Source organism: Tribolium madens, unplaced genomic scaffold (genome assembly GCF_015345945.1).
Source record: "Tribolium madens isolate multiple individuals breed KSU strain unplaced genomic scaffold, Tmad_KSU_1.1 Scaffold_1;HRSCAF=32;Tcas5.2_LG8, whole genome shotgun sequence".
Lineage (NCBI taxonomy): Eukaryota > Metazoa > Arthropoda > Insecta > Coleoptera > Tenebrionidae > Tribolium > Tribolium madens.
In genome coordinates this window covers 11,192,792-11,213,301 of record NW_025400984.1, presented here as the reverse complement: position 1 = coordinate 11,213,301, position 20,510 = coordinate 11,192,792, and the positions used below count along the sequence as shown (strand labels likewise).

The 20,510-nt window shown below is 30.7% G+C and overlaps 6 protein-coding genes across 9 annotated transcripts in view; 3 read left to right on the top strand and 3 right to left on the bottom strand.

Moving 5' to 3' along the window:
- Window positions 1-393: 393 nt before the first annotated feature.
- On the bottom strand, window positions 394-1,949 carry LOC123003897 (brachyurin-like). Its single transcript, XM_044396937.1, has 5 exons — window positions 1,334-1,949; window positions 1,131-1,284; window positions 916-1,079; window positions 780-866; window positions 394-721 (listed from the first exon to the last, which is right to left on the bottom strand). Exons 1-5 carry the CDS (start codon window positions 1,401-1,403, stop codon window positions 414-416), a joined length of 783 nt encoding a protein of 260 aa, XP_044252872.1. The 5' UTR covers window positions 1,404-1,949; the 3' UTR covers window positions 394-413.
- Window positions 1,950-4,234: 2,285 nt separating this feature from the next.
- Window positions 4,235-5,291, bottom strand: LOC123003889 (chymotrypsin BI-like). Its single transcript, XM_044396930.1, has 5 exons — window positions 5,198-5,291; window positions 4,995-5,148; window positions 4,782-4,945; window positions 4,642-4,728; window positions 4,235-4,587 (listed from the first exon to the last, which is right to left on the bottom strand). The coding sequence occupies exons 1-5, from the start codon at window positions 5,265-5,267 to the stop codon at window positions 4,271-4,273; spliced, it is 792 nt and encodes a 263-aa protein (XP_044252865.1). The 5' UTR covers window positions 5,268-5,291; the 3' UTR covers window positions 4,235-4,270.
- A 2,802-nt stretch (window positions 5,292-8,093) lies between these two features.
- Window positions 8,094-12,344, top strand: LOC123016449 (late embryogenesis abundant protein At3g53040-like). The gene is made up of 3 exons (XM_044416856.1): window positions 8,094-8,252; window positions 11,254-11,406; window positions 11,454-12,344. The coding sequence occupies exons 1-3, from the start codon at window positions 8,234-8,236 to the stop codon at window positions 12,227-12,229; spliced, it is 948 nt and encodes a 315-aa protein (XP_044272791.1). The 5' UTR covers window positions 8,094-8,233; the 3' UTR covers window positions 12,230-12,344.
- Window positions 12,316-12,934, bottom strand: LOC123016450 (transcription elongation factor SPT4). Its single transcript, XM_044416857.1, has 4 exons — window positions 12,794-12,934; window positions 12,645-12,748; window positions 12,543-12,598; window positions 12,316-12,493 (listed from the first exon to the last, which is right to left on the bottom strand). Exons 1-4 carry the CDS (start codon window positions 12,860-12,862, stop codon window positions 12,375-12,377), a joined length of 348 nt encoding a protein of 115 aa, XP_044272792.1. The 5' UTR covers window positions 12,863-12,934; the 3' UTR covers window positions 12,316-12,374.
- A 270-nt stretch (window positions 12,935-13,204) lies between these two features.
- On the top strand, window positions 13,205-15,474 carry LOC123003682 (tRNA (uracil-5-)-methyltransferase homolog A). The gene is made up of 7 exons (XM_044396614.1): window positions 13,205-13,561; window positions 13,609-13,779; window positions 13,871-14,023; window positions 14,080-14,648; window positions 14,701-14,932; window positions 14,984-15,173; window positions 15,223-15,474. The coding sequence occupies exons 1-7, from the start codon at window positions 13,403-13,405 to the stop codon at window positions 15,456-15,458; spliced, it is 1,710 nt and encodes a 569-aa protein (XP_044252549.1). The 5' UTR covers window positions 13,205-13,402; the 3' UTR covers window positions 15,459-15,474.
- Window positions 15,475-18,393: 2,919 nt separating this feature from the next.
- The window catches only part of LOC123004530 (kinase suppressor of Ras 2), a 14,268-nt gene continuing 12,151 nt past the window's right edge, over window positions 18,394-20,510 (top strand). For 3 of the 4 annotated variants that reach the window (XM_044397867.1, XM_044397866.1, XM_044397869.1), the window contains exons 1-3: window positions 18,394-18,675; window positions 18,721-18,994; window positions 19,044-19,313. In XM_044397867.1, the coding sequence (XP_044253802.1) occupies window positions 18,523-18,675; window positions 18,721-18,994; window positions 19,044-19,313 (697 nt within the window). In that variant the 5' untranslated portion in view covers window positions 18,394-18,522. The remainder of the gene's footprint in view (window positions 18,676-18,720; window positions 18,995-19,043; window positions 19,314-20,510) is intronic. The other variant, XM_044397868.1, reaches the window with a different exon arrangement.

Here is a 20,510-nt window from a genome sequence, read left to right as displayed (position 1 = left end):
TTCTTTGACTCAAAAGTAGGAGCATTAAAATATTATCAACGCAAAAATCTAGAACTGTTTTTACAAATTTGCATTGTTTTGCTACTTTCGGCAATWTTTTAAACATATTACTAAAGCAAAAAAATCAAAAAAAAAATAGTATTGTTTTTGGAAATAAAATTCAAAACTCAGAATTTCTATTTCTCTTTTTTTTATTATAATTTTTTTTTCAATGAGTCAAAGAGTCGACTTTACTTTCAAAGATTTTTCTAAAATTGAAGAATCAGGCGAAAATTTGTTTCTTTTTTAAGGTTGTTTATTTTTTTTTTAATTGCTGAAAATAGTAGTGATTTTAGGAAAAGTGTAAAATTGTAGTAATTTTTGCAAAAAAAACGTAATTTCAATAGAATTTTTTATTTGCATGTGACAATAACTTAAATACCAGTTTTATTTTTAATCCAGTTTAAATAGGATGCAGTTCTTGTATATCCTGCAGGATAATTTTTTTCACACCCGTTTGCTCCTATATAACTGAAGATACCGACATGTTGAGGGTCAGTGGCGGCATTCATAATTAAGGGGGCTCCACCGTCGTTAATACAAGGACCTTTTACAAGACTTGAGTTGTGTGTACAAAGCACAGTTGAAGTTACAACCTTAGAACCATAAACTTTTGCACATTCTGAATTCTTGATAGTAGGAACATTTGCAAATTGAAGAATCGAAGTAATGTTATTGCTATCTATATTTATAAACAATTTTAATTAATTTAATTATAAAATTTTGTATTGCAGTTTTACCTTTATTGGAGTATCCCCAACCAGCAATTGTAACGTTAATTCCGTCCCCCACAACGTCTTCACTCAAAGAAATAGCTTGAGTGGTTTCTAAAACAATTCATTTTTAATTTAGTTCTTTCTTTGGTTCTAAAATCACCATCAAAAATTAAAGATGATTTAAGTTTCACCAATCCGAGATTATTTTGAAGAGAATCATTGTTAAAATCCTCGTGAATGTTGACACTTTCCGCCTCTGTGATTATAACTCCCGACAAATCACTCAAATCACTATTTCCAGAAGCAACACTCACTAAGTTAGCTCTACAAATAAAAAACTTTTTTTTTTTGATTATTTTAAATTCAATTACTAACTGATTTATACACGAAGCAGAAGTGAGAACCCAATCATGACTGATAATAGCACCACTACAGTTAATAAACTGATTATTTGTTGTTTCAGTCCATATTAAGACTTGCCACGGAAATTGTCCCTTTTGCGCATCGTTACCATTAATGATTTTAATTTCTAGAAAAAACAATTTCACAAAAATATAAACGCTTGTTTTACCATTTGCCGTCATGAGGGTGAATTTTGCCGTCAGAGAAAGACAATAAAAATACAATCAGTGCTCCAGGAAACCACATTTTGCACTCATCACTTTTTCAATTTAAAAGTGGTTTTGTTTTTGTTGATTTAGTTTTCGGTCGTAATCTTATCTCAACTTGAGCGACTGAATTCACAATCAAATTATTGAAAAAAATAAATAAATAAAAAGAAGTAAGATAAAAATTCAAGAAGTAGAATGTTTTTTATTTAACCATGATTACATCTATTATCTTTTTGATTAATATGTTTAAAGAATTGCATAGTTTTTTCTAGATTTTTGCATTGATATTTGACACAAATTAAAAATAATTGTATTTATGGTTGTTTTTGCACTTGAAGAATGTTTTTGAGGTTTGTATTTTTTTTCAAAATGGCAACATCTGAATTTTTTTCCGCACAACATGTTGGTTTTTTCAGTTTTATAAGAGAATAAGGGTGCGAAAAAAATTGTTAAGTAGTACAAAATGTTGTTTTAAGTCCTAAGAACGGTAAATTGACAAAACATACGTTTTTTTATTACTTTGGTAACAGACGATGTTAAGGTAATTAATGGTAATGATGTCGCAAAAGGGACATTAACTCCACCTGCCACGGAAATTGCCCTTTTCGCGCATTATTGCCATTAATTACCTTAATGTCTGAAAGCAATGTAAAAAAAATATTTACCGTTATTAGGGCCAATTTTGCCTTCAGAAAAGAATACTAGACTTATAAATCAATGCTCCATAAAACAACATTTTGTTAACATGTTTGTTCATCAAAAACTGACGAAATAGGTGCCTATCTTAATCTTATCTCTTCGATTTTTGATACAATTCAAAGTGAATAAAATACTTAAAAACGAGTTTTTTTGTCTCATAAAAATACTATTGAATTATTGCAAATTAAACATGAAATTTAAAAAATTGTCAAGATTGTGATTCGAATTTAGACGATTAGGTGTTTTTTGATTTAATTTAGGTAGGTTGCTGGCAAATATACCTATATGGGTAAAAAAATAACAGAATAGATAAAAAAAATTAGGACAAAACAATTGATTAAAACAATAAAAATTAAAAAAAAATGGTTATGAATAATGATTTTATTGAAAATCAGTTTTTTTGATTTAATTTGGAGGAAAGTTTTTGAGGAAAATTAAGAAAAAGCTTTTACCAATGGATTTTTTTAGTGGAAACCCTTAATTTTTTTATAGATTATGATAACAAAAATTGGCGAAAGTAACACCAAAATACTAAATTACAGTTTTCGAAAGAACAAAAAATGAAATTATATCAACAAAAAACAAACATGCAATCAAATAGGGAATTATGTATTTTTTAAACAGAAATTTGACCTGCCAAAACAAAGTATTTTCAGTTTTAATAAATAAGATTAATCCATAATTTCACCATTCACTGTAATCATTATCTACATCTTAATCAATTTTTTCCGAAAAAATTTTTCAAATAAGTTGTCATTTTGAAAAAAATCACAAAATTCAAACTCAAAACAAAATTTCATTGTCAAAACACAATCACATATAATAATAATGATAATAAACCGTCTTGATTTAAATTATATAACTTGGAAAGTGAAGTCTAGCAAATGCTAGTTAAACTTAACCCCCTTAACAAAAATAACTATTTAAATAAATAAACAGAAAACTAAAGAAATAAATAAATAAAATGAAATGTACAAAAACTGTACTCTAATAAAACTAAAAATAACTGACCTACTAACAAAAAAAACAGAAAAATATATAATAAAAAAGAAAAAAAAACAACAATATGAATTAGTAAAATATGTTTTAATTTTTTTGCGAAAATTGTTCACCGAAAGTTTTTCTTTAAACAAATGACATGTATTGTAGGAGAGAGATTTTTTAAATATAGCTGTTTTGAACGATCATCAAACAAGATTATTTTCTTTCTTTTAATTTAAAAAAAAACTTGCCTCATTTTAAAAACTTTTGTTGAATCAAAGTAAGAAAATTCAAAACTGGGCTCTATGAGTAAACAAGTTATTTCTCCMTTTATTCTTAGATTAGATTTGGCATTTTTCGAAGAGAGACAACTTTACTTACAAAGATTTTGTTAAAATTGTAGAGCCAGACCAAAATTTTTGTTCTTTAAGGTTGTTTAATTTTTTKAAYAAAATTMCRGAAAATTGWAGTGATTTTTGRTTGCTCTGTTTAATTTAAGTTCAGTGGACAAAACCAGATTTTCCTATTATCAATCGATTTATGTTTTTTTCCTGATCTTTGCTACCACAAGTTATGAGCCACTTATGCTCAAGTGATGTCACTTGATTTATCAAATTGTAATTTTATCAATTATTATCAATWCAAAAATGTAGAAAAAACTGTTTTTACAAATCTGCGTTGTTTTGCTACTTTCAGCAATATTTTAAACATCTTATTAAAGCAAAAAAAAATAYAAAAACATTTTGTTAAATTTTGGTTAGGACTAAAATATAACATTTCCAGTTTGCAATTTATTGTATTCACATCTGAATTTTTTTTGGAAATATTCAAAACAGGAATCAAATTTTGAGAAATAAGTAAAAAATATTCTACTTCTTGAATTTTTGTCTTTCTACTTTTTTTTTATTAAGTGTTTGAGTTAATTTTTTACAAATACTGAATCAAAATCACTATGATTGTGAATCCAGTGACCCAACTTGGGATAAGATTACGACTGGAGACTAGACTAACAAAAAACAATACCACTTTTAAATTAAAAAAGTGATAAGCAAAAGTGTTTTTTGAAGTACTGATTGTCTTTCTCTGACGGAAAAATTAACTCCGATGACGGCAAATGGTTAAACTTTTTTTCTTAGATTAGATTTGGCTAAAAATGGCATTTTTCAATTCAGTGAAAAAAAACCGTAATTTCAATAAAAAATTTTATTTGCAAGTGATAATAACTTAAATTCCAGTTTTATTTTTAATCCAATCTACATAGGGTGCAGTTCTTGTATATCCTGCAGGATAATTTTTTTCACACCCGTTTTCTCCCATAAAACTGAAGATACCGACATGTTGTGGGTCAGTGGCGGCATTCTTAATTAAGGGGGCTCCACCGTCGTTAATACAAGGGCCTCTTACAACATTTGGATTGAATGTACAAATCACAGTTGAAGTTACAACATCAGTACCATAAATTTTTGCACATTCTGAATTCGTGATAGTAGGAACTTTCGCAAATTGTAGAACCGGAGTTATGTTATCAATCGTTGGTGAGTCTGGATACAATTTTTGAATTAATTCAATTATAAAATTTTGTATTAAAATTTTACCTTTATTGGAGTGTCCCCAACCAGCAATTGTAGCCATAATTCCGTCCTCCACAACGTCTTTACTCAAAGATATTGCTTGAGTGGTTTCTGAAACAATTTTTTATTGAGTTATTTCAAATTTTGAAATTCTAAAACATCACCATCAAAACTTAAAGATGACTCGAGTTTCAGCAATCCGATATCATTTTGAAGAGTATCATTCTTAAAATCTTCATGAATGATGATTCTTTGAGCCCCTATTGCCATAATTTCTGGCAAAACACTGAAATCAGTATATCCAGAAGCAACACTCACATCGTCAGCTCTACAAAAAAATATATATATTTTTGATTATTTTAAATTAAATTACCAACTGATTTATACAAGAAGCAGAAGTGAGAACCCAATCACGACTGATAATAGCACCACTACACAAAATAATATTATTTTTTGTTGTATCAGTTATTATTAAGACGTGCCAGGGAAATTGTCCCTCTTTCGCATCATTGCCATTAATGACTTTAAGTTCTAAAAAAATCAGTTTTACAAAAATATAAACGCTTGTTTTACCAATTGCCTTTCTCAGAGAGAATTTTGCCGTCAGAGAAAGACAACAAAAATACAATCAGTGCTCCAGGAAACCACATTTTGCACTCACACTTTTACTCAACAGTTTTTAAATTAAAAATGGTTTGTTCTTTGTTAATATAGTCTCCGGTCCTAATCTTATCTCAAGTTGGAGGACACTGATAGAGATTTTGGCTTAATATTTAGAAAAAATCATTAAAAGTAGCTCAAATTAAAAACATATATTTATAAAAATGCTTAATAAATCAAATATTTTAGTCCTAACTAGAATTTATTTTTTTGCTTTAATAATAATATGTTTAAAAAATTGACTAAAGTCGCGAAACAATGCAGATTTGTAAAAACAGTTCTTTCTAGATTTTTGCATTGATTTGCATTATGGTTGCTTTTTTTCTTTGCACCAACTTTTTTCAAATATTTTAATGAGTCAAAGAAAGAAGAAATTTTAAATAAAATTCCAATTTCATAAATCAAGTGACAGTACTTGAGGATAACTTGTGATAGTAAAGATTAGGAAAAAAACGTAAATCCATTTCGTAACTTTCCGTTTGATAATAGGAAAATATGGTTTTGTCCACTGAATTTAAATTAAACAGAGCAAGCAAAAATCACTACAAAAAAATTAAAGAACAATTAAATTTTGGCCTGATTCTTCAATTTTAGCGAAATCTTTGAAAGCAAAGTCGAGTCTTTTCGAAAAATGCCATTTTTAGCCAAATCTAATCTAAAAAAAAAGTTTTACTATTTGACGTCATCGGAGTGAATTTTTCCGTCAGAGAAAGACAATCAGTACTTCAAAAAACACTTTTACTTATCACTTTTTTAATTAAAAAGTGGTATTGTTTTTTGTTAATCTAGTCTCCAGTCGTAATCTTATCCCAAGTTGGGTCACTGGATTCACAATCATAGTGATTTTGATTCAATATTTGTAAAAAATTAACTCAAACACTTAATAAAAAAAAAGTAGAAAGATAAAAATTCAAGAAGTAGAGTATTTTTTACTTATTTCTCAAAATTTGATTCCTGTTTTGAATATTTCCAAAAAAAATTCAGATGTGAATACAATAAATTGCAAACTGGAAATGTTATATTTTAGTCCTAACCAAAATTTAACAAAATGTTTTTRTATTTTTTTTTGCTTTAATAAGATGTTTAAAATATTGCTGAAAGTAGCAAAACAACGCAGATTTGTAAAAACAGTTTTTTCTACATTTTTGWATTGATAATAATTGATAAAATTACAATTTGATAAATCAAGTGACATCACTTGAGCATAAGTGGCTCATAACTTGTGGTAGCAAAGATCAGGAAAAAAACATAAATCGATTGATAATAGGAAAATCTGGTTTTGTCCACTGAACTTAAATTAAACAGAGCAAYCAAAAATCACTWCAATTTTCYGKAATTTTRTTMAAAAAATTAAACAACCTTAAAGAACAAAAATTTTGGTCTGGCTCTACAATTTTAACAAAATCTTTGTAAGTAAAGTTGTCTCTCTTCGAAAAATGCCAAATCTAATCTAAGAATAAAKGGAGAAATAACTTGTTTACTCATAGAGCCCAGTTTTGAATTTTCTTACTTTGATTCAACAAAAGTTTTTAAAATGAGGCAAGTTTTTTTTTAAATTAAAAGAAAGAAAATAATCTTGTTTGATGATCGTTCAAAACAGCTATATTTAAAAAATCTCTCTCCTACAATACATGTCATTTGTTTAAAGAAAAACTTTCGGTGAACAATTTTCGCAAAAAAATTAAAACATATTTTACTAATTCATATTGTTATTTTTTTTCTTTTTTATTATATATTTTTCTGTTTTTTTTTGTTAGTAGGTCAGTTATTTTTAGTTTTATTAGAGTACAGTTTTTGTACATTTCATTTTATTTATTTATTTCATTAGTTTTCTGTTTATTTATTTAAATAGTTATTTTTGTTAAGGGGGTTAAGTTTAAGTAGCATTTGCTAGACTTCACTTTCCAAGTTATATAATTCAAATCAAGACGGTTTATTATCATTATTATTATATGTGATTGTGTTTTGACAATGAAATTTTGTTTTGTTTTTGAATTTTGTGATTTTTTTCAAAATGGCAACTTATTTGAAAAAATTGATTAAGATGTAGATAGTTGTAATCCTTTTACAGTGAGCGGCGAAATTATCGATTAATCTTATTAATTAAAACTGAAAATAGTTTGTTTTGACAGGTCAATTTTCTGTTTAAAAAATACCCAATTCCCAACTTGATTGTATGTTTGTTTTTTGTTGATATAATTCCATTTTTTAAATGATTTTCTTTTTTCGAAAACTATAATATTTAGTATTTTGGTGTTACCATTTCGACATTTTTTTATCAAAATCGCTAAAAAAATAGAAGTTTCCATTAAAAAAAATCCATTGGTAAAAGATTTTTCTTAATTTTCGTCAAAAAATTTCCTCCAAAATTAAATCAAAAAAACTGATTTTTAATAAAATCATAATTCTTAAAATTGTTATTGTTTCAGTCATTTATTTTGTTTTAAATTTTACCATTTAAAGGTCAAAATCAAATCGCTGGGACACCCTGTATGTGGGTACAAAATAAATAAAAAAAACACCTAATCCTCTAAATTCCAATCACAATCTTGACAATTTTCAAAATTTCATAATAATTCAACAGTATTTTTTACGAGACCCACTTTTTTACTATTTTACTAAATGTTAAATTGTTAAAACTTGACCCAAAGTTTTTTCAGTTTATTTCCTGAAGTCACAATTAAATTTGTACCAATAATTTTTGAAATTTATGACACCCTGTGTAAATTATTTTTGATAATAAATTCCAGTCTGGTAATTTTCTTTATCGCTGTATGAATGAGACATCATGGAAAATCTCGACCCGTAAACAAGGAGGAGCTGCAGAGGTGCCAGGAGTTCGTAATCGACGCCCAAGTCAACAAGTTTAGTCATCGGTGCACTTTCCTACACTTACAACGCAAATTTCCAACAAATAAACACATTTGAAAAACTAGTGACTGTTTAACACGCAAAAATGTGGTCGTCTTTTACCGGTAAGTTTCAATAATAATCAATTCACGTTGAAAAATAAACATTCTTAATTAATTAATTATCGATTACTACGACAATTGCGTCGTTGTTGACCAAGGTCTAACCCATCACAATCAAAATCAACAGACCATCACAACTTAATATTCACAGCGAGAATCATTTTTTTAATACAATTCTGAAAAAAAATTACCATTTTGAAACGCGGAATTGTTTGAGTTATTTTGCGTGGGTTCAGCAAAGTCTGCGTAGTTTCGATCCAACAAATAACCAGAAATGTTATTTTTATCAATTGTGGTAAACCTCATACAAACTAATTTCATTTAATTTGTAGATTTATTTTTAATATTGGCACAATTTAGGCAAGTTACCAAATATTTGATTGTTACATAATTAACAATTAAGAATAGCGTACGTCAACCTTTATCTTAAAATTAGGTTGCTAAAAATAAACCAATAAATTTGCTGTTTAAAGGTCATAAAATGCACAAAAATCTTCAATTTTTCTCAAGACTCAACTGTAAAATGACATCATCGATGGGTCATATTCTCAAGGAAGTTTAACACCAACCTTGGAATAATAATACACTTCGAAAAATTAATTAGATGTGACATAATCACACAAATATGTTGGTAATAGTGTAAATTTTTCACCGAAAATCAATTAACGTTACTGAATATAGCACCAAAATTTGAAAATACAAAATTACGTCACCAATTATGACACATAGTGTGTCATTATTGGCTTTTTAAATAATCATGATTTAATGCAATTATTTCAACCACAAAATAAAAAAGAAAAATATATACAGGGTGTGTCAGAACTCGCGCCCCAGAGAAAAATTTCAATTAAGATACCATGGACATGAAATTAAAAAATTCTATCAGTCAAAAAATTTTGACATTTGACATTTTTTATGTCTATTTAATGATACTGATGATCTTGTATATGGTTTTATTTATTATTATTTAGTAAAGGTACAAAATTTTTGCCAATAAAAGCCACAAATAACATTAAACAGAGTTACAATTTAGGATACAACTTCCTTGTTTTCTCTTCTAAAAAAATATTTTTCCAACTGAAATAAGTCAAAGTGCAAAATTTTAACTGTCATAACTTCGAAATTTTATAGATAGAATTTTTTTAACATATTCCTGGGGCGCGAGTTCTGGCGCACCCTGTATAAATAGTTCAAAATTTTTTATCATTTGATTTATATAACATGTAAATAATTGTTATTATCTTTTTTAAATTATTCACCAAGCAAGTTTAATAAACCTTTATAAATAGAAATGATCCATTGTTACTCAGTTAATTAATTAAGTCATTTCAATTTTTCGTGACCTTTGCTAATGAAAATACTTTTTTAACATATTTTTTTAATTAATTATATCTTAGATTGCGTTTCTATAAAATCAATTGTTTCAGTTTTAAAAACTAAAACAAATCAATCATTTATTATTTCTCTTAATTTTTTACTATTTATTTCTCATCACTTTGTGCACATTTTTGAGTTTCTAAACAATAATTTGTCAAAATTATTCATCAAAGACAATATTTTTTCTTGAATTAATTAAAAAATACAAGAGTAAAACAGCAATCTTGCAATGTGTTTTTATTAAACAATATCAATAGTATAATAAAAATTATTAGTGATATAATAGAAAAGTTTTTAGAGTTTTCAGTTTTAAAGGAAATAGTATTTTACTAAATAAGGTGTTTTTTTAAAAAACGTTAAGCCCTGTAGAAATTTTTATTGTGGTTAGATTTCAAAAGTAAAAAAAATATGAAATGGCTTTTAATGTAGAAGCCTACAATTTTACATACAATTTTACATACAATTTCTAAATTAATATCAGAGTTTATTTTAGGCTATATTCAACTTCATATTTTGTGCAAAATGTTCTACTTTTACTAAAAATTATTGCTTAAAAAAATATTAAATTAAAAAAAAAAGTTAATAAAAGTTAATAAAATCTAGTAGCATGCTGTCAAATAAGATAATGTCAAAAAACAGCAAATAAAAAAATACACGATGTTTCAGAACTCGCGTCTCAGAGAAAAATTTCAAGTAAAATAAGATGATAAAAACACGGAAAAATGTTTAAAAAGATCTATCTGTTAAAAAATGTTGACATTTATTTGTTGACATTTGACATTTTTTGTCTGTTTAATGTTTATAATTAATTTTAATTTAATTTTTTTATTTTTTGAAGTCGGGCCATAAATAAACATACATAAAGTCTGTCTTTTTTAAAATAATAGTATATTAGAATCGCGGTGGAAAATATGTCATTACCTTGAAGGCTCAAATTCGTGCTTAAATCCGTTTGAGAGAAGTGATTGTCATCTAGTCGCCTATGACATTTCTTTACATGTAAAAAAAATCTGTGCCGCTCTACTCTTTTTAAACCAGATAGTTCTGTCAACAGTGACAGCTGTCAATCGAAATAACTTGAGGTTAATTAGATCCAATATTTTTTAAAGCGGCATTTTTTTATTTTACATAGAAATCCATAAGCGACTAGATGAAATTCATTTTGACACACCATTTTATTCATAATCAAGAATCACACATTTCGTTTAAATAATAAAATATATCTGTTTTTCTGTTAAAGTTGGTCTCGTAACTCATAAATTACTTACAGACCACGGGATGTAATGACAAATTTCCCGACCTACTAAAGGTTATGAATTGGCATATTACAGCATAATAAATTCTTATTTTGATCTCACTTATGTAAATTGAGAAAATAAACTAATTTTTTACCAAAATTTGACTTAAATGGGTATTTTCTTTGACCTTTGAAATTTGTTTGCGGATTTTATGTGCTGCTTATCACATTTTTATGATGTCAAACAACTTGGTGTTTGATAATTTTTATCAAGCTTCTTGTATCCGCTTAAAATGTTCCTGAAGCGGCGAAATTTCATACCTCATTTAAAAAATTCCCTGGAATTAGTAACTTTACACCTGGTTTCATTATTCTTTTGCATCGTTGCAGCATCGCTCCGAAAACTCTTCGGCCGGAGTAAGAAAGAAGAAATAACGCAAGAAACCGAAGACACGGTTAACAAAGTCGAAGATTTGGCTCACGACTCCAGTGTCAAAACCGGAGAACTTTACACACAAACAGAGGAAAGCATCAAAGATGCCGGTAAGTTAAATTACAACTCATCTTTGAATACAAAAATCACATTTCAGTCCACAAAACTGAGCAAGATCTCGAGACGAAAAAAACACAGTTGGGGGAAACAATTCAAAAGACGAAAAACGCCGCTGAAGAGACAGTGAAAGAGACACAAGAAGTCATCGATAAAAAAGCACAAGAGGTGAGAGACGCAGCTGAAGCCAAAGCACGCGAAGCCCGAGAAGCAGCTGCGCAAAAAGCAAAAGAAGTCAGAGACGCAGCTGAAGCGAAAGCCAAAGAACTGAGAGAGAGTGCCGAAGCCAAGAAGAAAGAAGTAAGTGAAGCACTGGAAGATAAGAAGCTAAAATTCAATGAATATGAAGAAAGCGTCGAAAACAAACTAAAAGAAACGATCGATACTTCAGTGAAAAACACACGTGACGCGGCTGAAGCCAAACGGAGGCAAGTGGTGGAAGCCATCAGTGATAAGTGGCAAGAAACCACAGATGCCGCTGAAGCAAAGAAGAAAGAACTTGGAGAAAGTGTTGAAAATGCCCAAAAAGCCTTCAGTGAGAAAGTTGAGGATGTTAGTAACTTCACCACTGAGAAGAAGCAACAGTTTGGGGACACTTTGGCCGATAAATCGAAACAGGCAGTCGAATATGCCAATGCCACAAAAACGCAACTCGCTACTAGTTTCGAGAACTTTGAAAGCAACTTAGATTTGAAGTTGAGGGAGACTGGAACTGCGATTGATAACAAGTTTCACGAATTTGGGAATTATTTGGATACCACCAAGGAGGGTTTGAAAGAAGATAAGAACGAGACGAACCAGAAAAGGCACTCGTAATTTTTTAAACGTTATTTTTGTGTGCCTTTTAAACTGTTGTTTATATTTTTGTAAATTTTTGCATTTGATGTAATGATTTTTATGTATTTGCTTGTAAATAAAAGTTTATTTCAAATTAATGATTACAATATCTAGAATTAAGTTTTCATCGTTGACTTGTGTCTCTTGGTCTGTAGACAATCCCCCGACTTTTCATTTCTCTTATAATTCCTGCTGGTAGTCGTCCTGACACCGAAATGGCATACACACCCTTACAAAACCGGTCTAAAACACCAAAATTACCAAAAAAGGTATTTCGCCCCCCACAACTTACTGATTCTTTGCCATTTACAAACCCAACTGTCGTCTGGACTCATCGCAGCGATCATTCTAAAACAGACATTGAGACAAATTTTTTAACGTTAATTTTCCCAACCCGTCAAAATTAGAGCTTGTGCAGTCGTACACGTTGTCTCGGTTGCCTTTCATCCGGAGAAAATCGCAATTATCGCAACCGTCGTACTCGAACTGATCAAAAGACTACAAATTGAGGTTAGAAAAAGTAACGCGTTACAAACCACTTACTTTTATTAGAGAGCACACTAGACAAGCCCGCAGACCACGAAGGTCTTTCGGGATTGTCTCCAAAGTCATTTCTTGAGCAGAAAAGCCAAAAAATAAACAACTTATAACCCCAAAAATGTTTTGACAGTTTGGTGACAGCAGTTGTCAGCCAAAAAAAAAAAAAATTCACCAGATTGAAACTGCGAAAGTTGCCAGATTTACACCCGTTTTGATCATAGTAAAAAATGATTTTATTTAAATTAAATGTTTATAGACGCAAAATCACGTCTTGAGCACCATACAATAAATTAAAACACTCTATAATCAATCGTTTTTATTAAATCAACAGACTGGCATATAAATTATTAGACTTGGCAACACTGATATTTGCAGAAAACCAAAAATTAAAAAATTGCGATAGTGATTTACACCGAAACCTTTTTTGTTAGCTTTAATTTAGTCAATTATAAAAAAACCCAAACTAGTAGTACATGTTACCACAAATATATATTTTTTAAAACATCACATCAAATAAAAAAATCGGTCAAAACAATAATCGGTAACACTCCCATTCGAGCGTTTTCTTAACCACGTTGTTTACATCGCAAAGTTAGGTTAGGTATCGTAAAAATGGAGCAAGAATCCGCCCCCGAGCAAGAATTAAATGCCCCAATTGAGGCTTCAAAACCCCCTGAAGACGACCCCTACGCGTACTTGGACCGCTCTGACTTCTCATCGGAGAAATTCAAGATTGAAATCAAAAACCTCCCGAAAATTTACGGAATAAGTGTGAGAAAACCACTCTTGTTGTCACAATTTCCTGATTTTTGTTTCAGGAGTTCCGGAAGTTATTAAACAACAAGCTCAAGTTGAATTCTACGAAAATTAAGGCCCCCAAGAGGAACAGCCCTTACGCGTTTGTGTGTTTTCGGAGCGATGAGGAGAGAAATAAGGCTATAGAAACTTTGAGTGGGTTTAAATGGAAAGGGAAACCTCTTCAGGCAATAGTGAGTGCGATTTTGATATGACAGTTGTAAGCAGTGCTGCCAATCGTGAATTTGAATCGTTGCCAACATAACATTTTGACAATTGTTTTAGAGAGCGAAGCCCTCACCTGATCCTTTGGTGAAGAAAAGGAAAGAGAATTCTGAAGAAGGGCCAAATAAAAGAGTAAAAATCGATAATAGGAGTCAAGAGGAGAAGCTTAAATCGTCCACAATCCCATTATGGGATGTGCCCTATGAGGACCAAGTAATTTTTTAATTTAATTTAATTTAATTTAACACTTAATTTAATTGAGATTACAGCTGAAGACTAAACAAGAAGAGGTGAAAAACATTTTAAAGAGACTCGGGAATGAGCTAGCACGTCAAAATCCCGATTTAAGGGATTGGTTAAGTAAACAAAAAGAAAAATTTGACGGTCTCCCGTGTGAATTACTCAATATTAGATACGCTGATGAGTGTGATGGGTATAGGAACAAATGTTCTTTTACGGTTGGTATTGACGAAGAAACCAAATTACCAACTGTGGGATTTCGAATTGGGAGTTATGTTAATGGGGTGACTGGTGTTGGCAACATTGAATCTTTGAAACACATCCCGGAATCAATGAAACTCGCCGTGAAACTATTCCAGGATTATGTGAGAGCTTCAGATTTGCAAGTTTTCAATTTTGAAGTGCACACAGGACATTTCCGCCAATTAACAATCAGGACTGCCCAAAATCAGATCATGTTAGTTGTGGGAATCCACCCCCAGGATTTATCACAGGAAAAATTAAGTGTGTTTAAAAATTCACTCATTAATTATTTTACAGAAGGAGCCGGAAAAGAGGCCAAAATCACGTCTTTGTACTACCAAAAAATCGTCAAAAAGTAACAAAAACAAAACAAAAATTAAATTAATTTTTATTTTACTACATTGTAGAATTGCGGGGGAGGATTCTGAGGGGGCAGAGCATTTATGGGGCGACCCCCACATTTGTGAAACTCTCCTCGACTTAAAATTCAAAATATCCCCAGAGGCGTTTTTCCAAATAAACACCAAAGGGGCTGAAATTTTGTACAAGTCAATAATAGAACTCGCGGCGCCGACTGAAGACTCCACAATTCTTGACGTTTGTTGTGGTACAGGCACTATAGGGTTATGTTTCGCCAAGGTTGGTATCATTGACTTTGTGATTGTGATTTTGTAATTGTGTGGTTGGTAGAACTGTAAGAAAGTCCTCGGGATTGAAATCGTCCCCCAGGCCATTATAGACGCCAAGGCCAACGCGAAATTGAACGAAATCGAAAACAGTGAGTTTTTCGAGGGCAAAGCCGAGGAGATTCTGGGGTCGGTTTGTTACCGGGCTGTGGGGGATGTTGTCGCAGTTGTGGATCCCCCTCGTGCTGGTTTACGTAAGTTTTGTTTGAATGCAAGATAAGAATTGTGATTTTTTTGTTTCAGAACAAAAGGCAGTTGTGCAAATACGAAAAATTAATAAAATTGGACAACTTGTTTACGTTTCGTGTAATCCAGCAGCTGCTTTGAAAAATTTTATTGATATTGGACGTCCAGCGTCGAAAACCTTGCATAATGAGCCCCTGGTGCCTGTCAAAGCTGTCGCTGTTGACATGTTCCCGCATACCAGGCACTGCGAGCTTATCATAAGCTTTAAAAGATTTGATAGTGTAACAAAATAAAATATTTTCTATTGGTTTTAGTTGTTTTTGTCAGTTTTGTGGCCTTGAAGTGATTTTTATTACTGTCAGGTTGGTATTTCACCAACAACAACGTTAATTAAAAAAAGACAAAATGTCAATTAAAAAATTGATTAAATGTTTTTAACGAACTATTTTGTTGCATTAATACAACTTAGAATTTGAATTTGTTTTTGCAATTTTACATTTAAATGCTATCGATTTGTTGGGATTAAAATTGGCGCTTACGATTTTTAGCGTGCAAATAGTTGGCGACAAGAATCCTATTATAAATTTGGAAGATTTGATAAAATGTAACAAATTAAAATAGTATGTTTTTACTTAGAGACTATTTGGTTTATTTATTTGTTTTTATGAAATAGTTTTTGTTGTGTCAGGTTGGTGTTTTTGAATTTTGGTAATATTATCGTCACCAACGCTAATTAAAAAACAAAATATCGATTAAGGATTTCTAATGAACCAATTATTGCATTAATACAACTTAGAATTTGAAATTGTCCTGCTTCGCTGAGTTTAAGTTTGGCGATTATAATTTTTGGGAATACAGTGCTACCAATTCACATTCGCGCAGAATTTATTTTAGACTTTTATTTTGTAAATTCTTTTTATTGTAAACATCACAAATTGACACACTTCACTTATTTTATTATTATTGTTTGACCCGGCAAAAGAAGAAGAAACCATTTGGCAGATAATTATTTTCATTTTCTGACAAATAATTTCCACAACTTTTGCACTCCACTGACCCGGCGGTTTAGACATGCAGTCAGGCAAGATTCACCATTACGAATATATTGCTGATAAATTGTTTGAAATGAAATTAATGTAAAAAAAAAAAACAATCTAGCGCCACTGCAAATCTTCCGCCTCACACAAATTATTATTAATTAAGTTATTATAATTGATGTTATTAAAATAAATTTTGTTGATATTGAAACATTTTCTTACAATATTTCAAGTTTTTAAAAAGTTTGTATTTTAAATCGCAATAAATAAATTTGAATATAATTTTAAATTACAAGATTTTCTTTTAAATTGTTTGGTAACAGTCTTGTTTTCTACAAATTATGAAAAAGGATTTGAGAAATAACACATTTTATCTAAAATACAATTAATTCATATTCATAATTCAATAAATACTTACTGTTGCACTCAAAAATCACAAATTCACACACTTCACTTTGCAATAAACAAAATAATAAAAAAATAAATGCACTAACTTTTATGGCATCTTCTTCAGCTACCCTTTGTAGCAATTTGCCTCTGCTTCTTACACGGACCTACTGAAAATAAAGAAACACAAAATCAGTTTAATGTGTTATTAAATTAAAATTAAAATTAAAATTAAAATTAAAAATAAAATTTAACAAGTGTGAGTTTTCTAAAAAATTAAAAGTTATTTTTGACTTACCCTTTAATCCTGATCCTTGTAGCACGATTGTCTTCTCCATTTCCCCCATTGGCACTCACTAATCACTCGAAATTTTAAAAATCGCGCACTACTAAATGTCTATTAGCACTCGAAAATACACAACACGCACTCACTGGTGACCCGAGTTTCGCACACTTCACTTTGCAATAAACAAAAAAATAAAAAATAAAATGCTCTGACCTTATATGGCATCATCTTCTGCTACCATTTGTAGCGATTCCCCTCATCTTCATAGAACGGACTTACTGAAATAAAAGAAATCCAAAATTAGTTCCAATTATTCTTAAATTAGTTGAAAATTTTAAATACAATTTAACAAGTGTGTTTTGTAAAAAATTAAAAGTTATTTTTGACTTACCCTTTAATCCGGATCCTTGTAGCACAATTGTTTTCTCCATTACCCCCATTGGCACTCACTAGTAACTCGAAATTTTAAAATCGCGCACTACTAAATGTCTATTAAACACTCGAAACAACATAACACACACGCACAACACGATTTCGCACAGAACCACCAAATAATAAGTTATAATTTATTCGGACAAGTGACTCGTACGAGAGCTGAGCTAAGACTGACTCGTTATTGTAATAATTTTCTCGAAAACGTCACAAAAACTATTTCGTAACAGTTCCGGTGTAAAAGGCCTTTGTTCGAATACAGGGTGTTTCACATAATTTGTAAGATGCAGTCAAAAATACATATTCCGATTACAAATTTTGGAAAATTGGATAAACTTATCTAGTTTGTTCACCCTTTCAAAAATGACAACGTTTTTAGGTGTTAGTTTGGGTGCGTACATTAGGCGCAAGTTATGTGAGACACCCCCTGTATTACCAAATTCTACGTCATTATTTTTTCCGTTTTTTACACTTGTTTACAGAACAAAGGGATTTTTAGTCGTACAAATACACATTATTTTTTCTAACGTGACGTCACGGAATTTAACCCAATCAAATCTTTCAAATTTCTGACATTCAACCAATCAGATTCAAATTACGCGATAATGTCTGGGTAAGTCTGCGTTATCTGTGTATGACTTGCTATAATTCACTAATAATATTAATACGCACAAATTTTTGTGTAAATTATTATTTATATAAATTGGCGCTTGTGATTTTTAGCGATCGGAATAGTTGGCACACCTGTCAAGTCCGCCGACAAGAAACTTATTTTAAATTTTGAAAGATTTGATAAAGTGTAATAAAATAGAATATTTATGATTAGAGACTATTTGGTTTATTTATTTGTTTTTAGCAGTATCAAGACTTTGAGGTTGTTTTTGTTTTGTCAGATTGATGTGTCTGAATTTTAGTGTCACTAACTTTAATTAAAAAACAAAAAATGTTAGTTAATTTTTGATTAAATGCTTGTAATAAACCATTAATAGAACTATTAAATTTGAAATTTCGTGTTTTTGAGCTGTGGTTTTAAATTTGGCGGTTGTGATTCCTGTTGGCAGACTTGTCAGTAGCTTTAAAGATGGCCGATGACAAGAATCGGTATTGAATGAAAAATCAGCGCTAAAATAGCTGTAAAACTGTAAAAATAGTGATATGTAAATATTTATGTTATTGAAACTAAATGTAAATATTAGTCTGTAACTGTACTGTGATATGGCCGATTTGGAAGCGGCGGACAGAGAAATAAGGAATCAGCTCGACATAATTCAATCCATGATTGATGTTTCTGCTCAACGTTTAGAGGGGCTCCGTACACAATGTGCGACAACCGCAGAACTGACCCAGCAAGAGATCCGGACCCTGGAGGTGAGCCCCCTTAGTTGCCAACCCCATCCAACCCTCAAATTCCAGGGCAAACTCATCAAACTCTTCTCTGACCAACTGATCAAGAAACTGGCGCTTCGTAATGGGGGCGCCGACCAGATCCCCTCGTTGATCCAATGGCTGCAAGTCGTGGGGCTGAGCGGCAACTCCATCCAGGGGCTGTGCCAGAAGATCTCCACCGTGGAGGAGCTCCAGGAGAAGTCCGAGCACGAGCTCAGGACCATCCTCAACGAGCGCGGGGCGCGGCCCGAGGAGCTCAGTCGGCTGTGTCGCGCCCTCCACAACCTCAAACGCTACACGGGTGAGTGACAGTGCCCCCTTGTGGAGACAACACCCAATTGTATTCGTAGACGCACTCAAACGGGGGGCGAAAGACAACTCGGACATGCATCTGTATTGGGACTCGTGGGACCGCCACCAGAACTTCAAGGGGCTGTCTCCACGCACGAGTAGGACTAGGGCTGCCAGGGCTTCGGTCCCCTCAGAGGAGAGTCTTTGCAACAATAATAATCGTGGAGGTGCGATCCCTCCTTCCTCCTCTGTGTCTAGCATCAATTCTTTGAATGCTGATCGGTGTGTGCTTGGGCCTCCCCTTACTCCCCCACCTCTCAAGGGGAAAGGTACGCATGACCCCGCATGGGACCCCACTGGTTTTGGACCGTTTTTTAATGTTTTTTACTCAAATATATACACGGTGGCGATAATAATCGTGAATTGGCTCCCACCCTGTATGTTAAGCAACAAAATCAGTGTTTTCAGTTGTTAATTCATGTTTTTTCGAACTCTAAACCATACAGGTGTCCCATCCTAAGTAAAATAAAAAAAAATACAAAAATATTACTTAAAAATTTGAAAGAATTGGATTTGGTGTGATGTTGAATGGCTTAGGTTTAAAATAATTTTTCAACAATGTTAAAAAAATACTTAATAAAAAAATTACGAAAATATTGAAACATTAAAAATTTTGCGTCAAAAATTAGTTTTTTGTTTGAAATGTTTTTTTTAAATTTTACTTTATGTGGACAAAAGTTTTCAATTCTGAGGCAGGAAAAAAAATTATTGACCAGTTTTATTTTCAATTTTTAAAATAGTTTGATATTTAGTATTTTTTAGAATTAAAAAACCGTATTAAGGTTTGATGGTTTATTTAAAAAAAATGACGATGTTAAATAAAAGTTAATTTGATTTTTTTTCTGCGAAAATATCAGTATTTATTAATTACTTAACTATTTTTTGGAGTCAAAATTGATCTAAAAATCATTGTTTTTTATCAAAATATTAAAAAAAAATTGTTAAAAATTGTGGAAACAAGGGGATAAAAAACATTTTTTTTAAACTTAAATTTTTCGACAAAATTTTGCGAAATAACTCCGTTCCTAGTTAAAAGATGTACTAAAACATGCAAAAACAATATAATTTTTGACTTAATTTGTTGATTTTTTGGTTTGTTTTAGCGAAATTTTGCAAAAAAACCGAATTTTCGTATAATATTTTCGACAAAATTTTGTGGTTTCTCGACTTATTTTTGACTTAAAATCGAGCCAAATAAAGAAAATAACATCAATGTCAATTAATTTTTGTGATTTTTAATGGTATTTGGACAGGCTTTTGCAAAATAAATTAGCCTCTGGTTCAAAAACGATACAAGCTAAAAAATAATTCTCCTAACAATTACGATTTATTTTTTTTTATTTTTTCAGCCAGTTAAAACGAAATTTTTAATTTTTTCTGTTTTTATCTCAAAAACGTGCTAAAAACTCATTTAAAAATGGAATGTTTCTTATCAAAACATTAAAGATTTTTTTCTGCTAAAAATT

Bases quoted from the DNA above. Each gene is read 5' to 3' on its own strand.
- LOC123016449 (XM_044416856.1), top strand. The intron at 11,407-11,453 runs GTAAGTTAAATT...ATCACATTTCAG, and splicing joins GGAAAGCATCAAAGATGCCG to TCCACAAAACTGAGCAAGAT.
- LOC123016450 (XM_044416857.1), bottom strand. From the start codon at position 12,862: ATGACTTTGGAGACAATCCCGAAAGACCTTCGTGGTCTGCGGGCTTGT. The intron at 12,749-12,793 runs GTAAGTGGTTTG...CTCAATTTGTAG, and splicing joins TAGTGTGCTCTCTAATAAAA to TCTTTTGATCAGTTCGAGTA. The intron at 12,599-12,644 runs GTTGGGAAAATT...TGTCTGTTTTAG, and splicing joins ACAAGCTCTAATTTTGACGG to AATGATCGCTGCGATGAGTC.
- LOC123003889 (XM_044396930.1), bottom strand. From the start codon at position 5,267: ATGTGGTTTCCTGGAGCACTGATTGTATTTTTGTTGTCTTTCTCTGAC. The intron at 5,149-5,197 runs GCAATTGGTAAA...TGATTTTTTTAG, and splicing joins CAAAATTCTCTCTGAGAAAG to AACTTAAAGTCATTAATGGC. The intron at 4,729-4,781 runs GTGATGTTTTAG...AAATTGTTTCAG, and splicing joins GTCATCTTTAAGTTTTGATG to AAACCACTCAAGCAATATCT.
- LOC123003897 (XM_044396937.1), bottom strand. From the start codon at position 1,403: ATGTGGTTTCCTGGAGCACTGATTGTATTTTTATTGTCTTTCTCTGAC. The intron at 1,285-1,333 runs GCAAATGGTAAA...TGTTTTTTCTAG, and splicing joins CAAAATTCACCCTCATGACG to AAATTAAAATCATTAATGGT. The intron at 1,080-1,130 runs GTTAGTAATTGA...TTTTATTTGTAG, and splicing joins TCTGCTTCGTGTATAAATCA to AGCTAACTTAGTGAGTGTTG.
- LOC123003682 (XM_044396614.1), top strand. From the start codon at position 13,403: ATGGAGCAAGAATCCGCCCCCGAGCAAGAATTAAATGCCCCAATTGAG. The intron at 14,024-14,079 runs GTAATTTTTTAA...TTGAGATTACAG, and splicing joins ATGTGCCCTATGAGGACCAA to CTGAAGACTAAACAAGAAGA. The intron at 14,933-14,983 runs GTTGGTATCATT...TGTGGTTGGTAG, and splicing joins TAGGGTTATGTTTCGCCAAG to AACTGTAAGAAAGTCCTCGG.